This window comes from Calidris pugnax, unplaced genomic scaffold (genome assembly GCF_001431845.1).
Source record: "Calidris pugnax isolate Ruff unplaced genomic scaffold, ASM143184v1 scaffold126, whole genome shotgun sequence".
NCBI classification, from domain to species: domain Eukaryota; kingdom Metazoa; phylum Chordata; class Aves; order Charadriiformes; family Scolopacidae; genus Calidris; species Calidris pugnax.
In genome coordinates, this window is record NW_015090838.1 from 126,984 (window position 1) to 128,564 (window position 1,581).

Genomic DNA, 1,581 nt, shown 5'->3' on the forward strand with positions numbered 1-1,581 from the left:
TTGGAGCCCCTTCCAGTCCCTCAAGGGGCTCCAGGAGAGATGGGGAGGGACTCTGGATCAGGGAGGGGAGCCCTAGGAGGAGAGGGAAGGGGTTGACACTGAAAAAGGGGAGATTGAGGCGAGATCTGGGGAGGAAATTCTTCCCCCTGAGGGTGGTGAGAGCCTGGCCCAGGTTGCCCAGAGAAGCTGTGGCTGCCCCATCCCTGGAGGGGTTCAAGGCCAAGGTTGGAGGGGGCTTGGAGCACCCTGGTCTGGTTGGAGGTGTCCACAGGGCAGGGGGTGGCACTGGGAGGGCTTTAAGGTCCCTTCCACCCCAAACCATCCTGTGATCCTATGGTTCTCTGCACAAGCACTGCAAACCCTCATGCAACGTCCCTTGGTGTTAGTGACGTTAATTATTTGCTACCATCCTATTAAATCTGTTCCTGTTTCAGCCCCCAGCTTTTCCTTGGTTTTTTCAGGATTCCCCTTCCTGGGTGGTTTCCCTTTCCACAGGGCAGAGGGTGGGACTAGATGGTCCATTGATTGTGGTGTGTTTTGTATTTGTTTGGCTTTTATGATCTCAGAGGTCCCTTCCAACCACTAAGATTCTGTGATTCTGTGATTGATCCCTTCCCACCCAAACTATTCCCTGATTCCATGACCCCACAGCTCCCCAGCCCCAGGTGAGTCCCAAAGGACCCCAGAAGAACCCCAAAACTGGGAGTGAGGGTCCTGCCAGGGAGAGGTTACCTCTCGGGAGGGCTGGGGAGGGCGGCCCCCCGTGTTCCCCTCCGCTGGGGAGGGGGGTTTCTTGGTGGTGGTGGTGAGGCTGGTGGCAGAGGCAGAGGCACAGGGGGTGGAGGGAGCCGAGGTCTCGCTGGGGGACGCGGCGGTGACCGAGCTGCACCGCGAGCGCGTGGAGTAGCTGTTCTTTGGGTGGGAAACTGGAAGAGAAATACCCCCAAAAATGTTATATTCTGGAGACAGGACTCAAGAGGGGTCGCCCTCCAGACCCAGCCAGCAACAGCACTGCTTCGGGGGGTGTGTCACTGCAACCAAAGGCTCAAAGGGAGCTTTTTCTGGCTTTTTTTTTTGGTTGTGTGACCAACACCAAGGGTTTGGATAACTGGGACCAGCGCGGGGAAGGGGCACAGCCCTCCCTTGGCAGGGGAGGAACAACATGAGGAAGGGCTGGCTCCTTAGAGAGGGAACAAAACGCCCTGACTGGAACCTTCACAGTCCTGCTGCTGCTGCTCAGTTTCAGGGTAAATATGCAGGGTTTTGGTGCTGGGGGAGACCGACGGGCTCCTCCCTGACTCCCACCTTGGCCGAAGGAGGCGATGCTCCTCTTCAGGGCCTCCAGGTCGCAGCTGAAACGAGCCACCCTGCCCAGGTCCTCGTCGTACTTGCGCTCGCTCACAAAGTGCTGCCCGGAAAAGGCAGAAAAGACATTAATTCAGTCCGGGAATGAACGAAAAACAGAGGTGAAACCCCCCCCGGTTTGACCCAGGAAGAGGTATGTGAGTGAGTTGGGGGCTGTTTGAAAAAACCACCTTGGCTACGACTTATGGAAATAGAAACTCACGTTTTTTTTTGGGG

General features: G+C 56.7%; 1 protein-coding gene across 1 annotated transcript in view; it reads right to left on the reverse strand.

The window, feature by feature from the left end:
• Positions 1-624: 624 nt before the first annotated feature.
• Positions 625-1,581, reverse strand: part of SPATS2 (spermatogenesis associated, serine rich 2) — a 24,177-nt gene continuing 23,220 nt past the window's right edge. The window contains exons 9-10 of the mRNA XM_014941596.1: positions 1,306-1,417; positions 625-926 (exon numbers count right to left, since the gene is read on the reverse strand). Of these exons, the coding sequence (XP_014797082.1) occupies positions 625-926; positions 1,306-1,417 (414 nt within the window). The remainder of the gene's footprint in view (positions 927-1,305; positions 1,418-1,581) is intronic.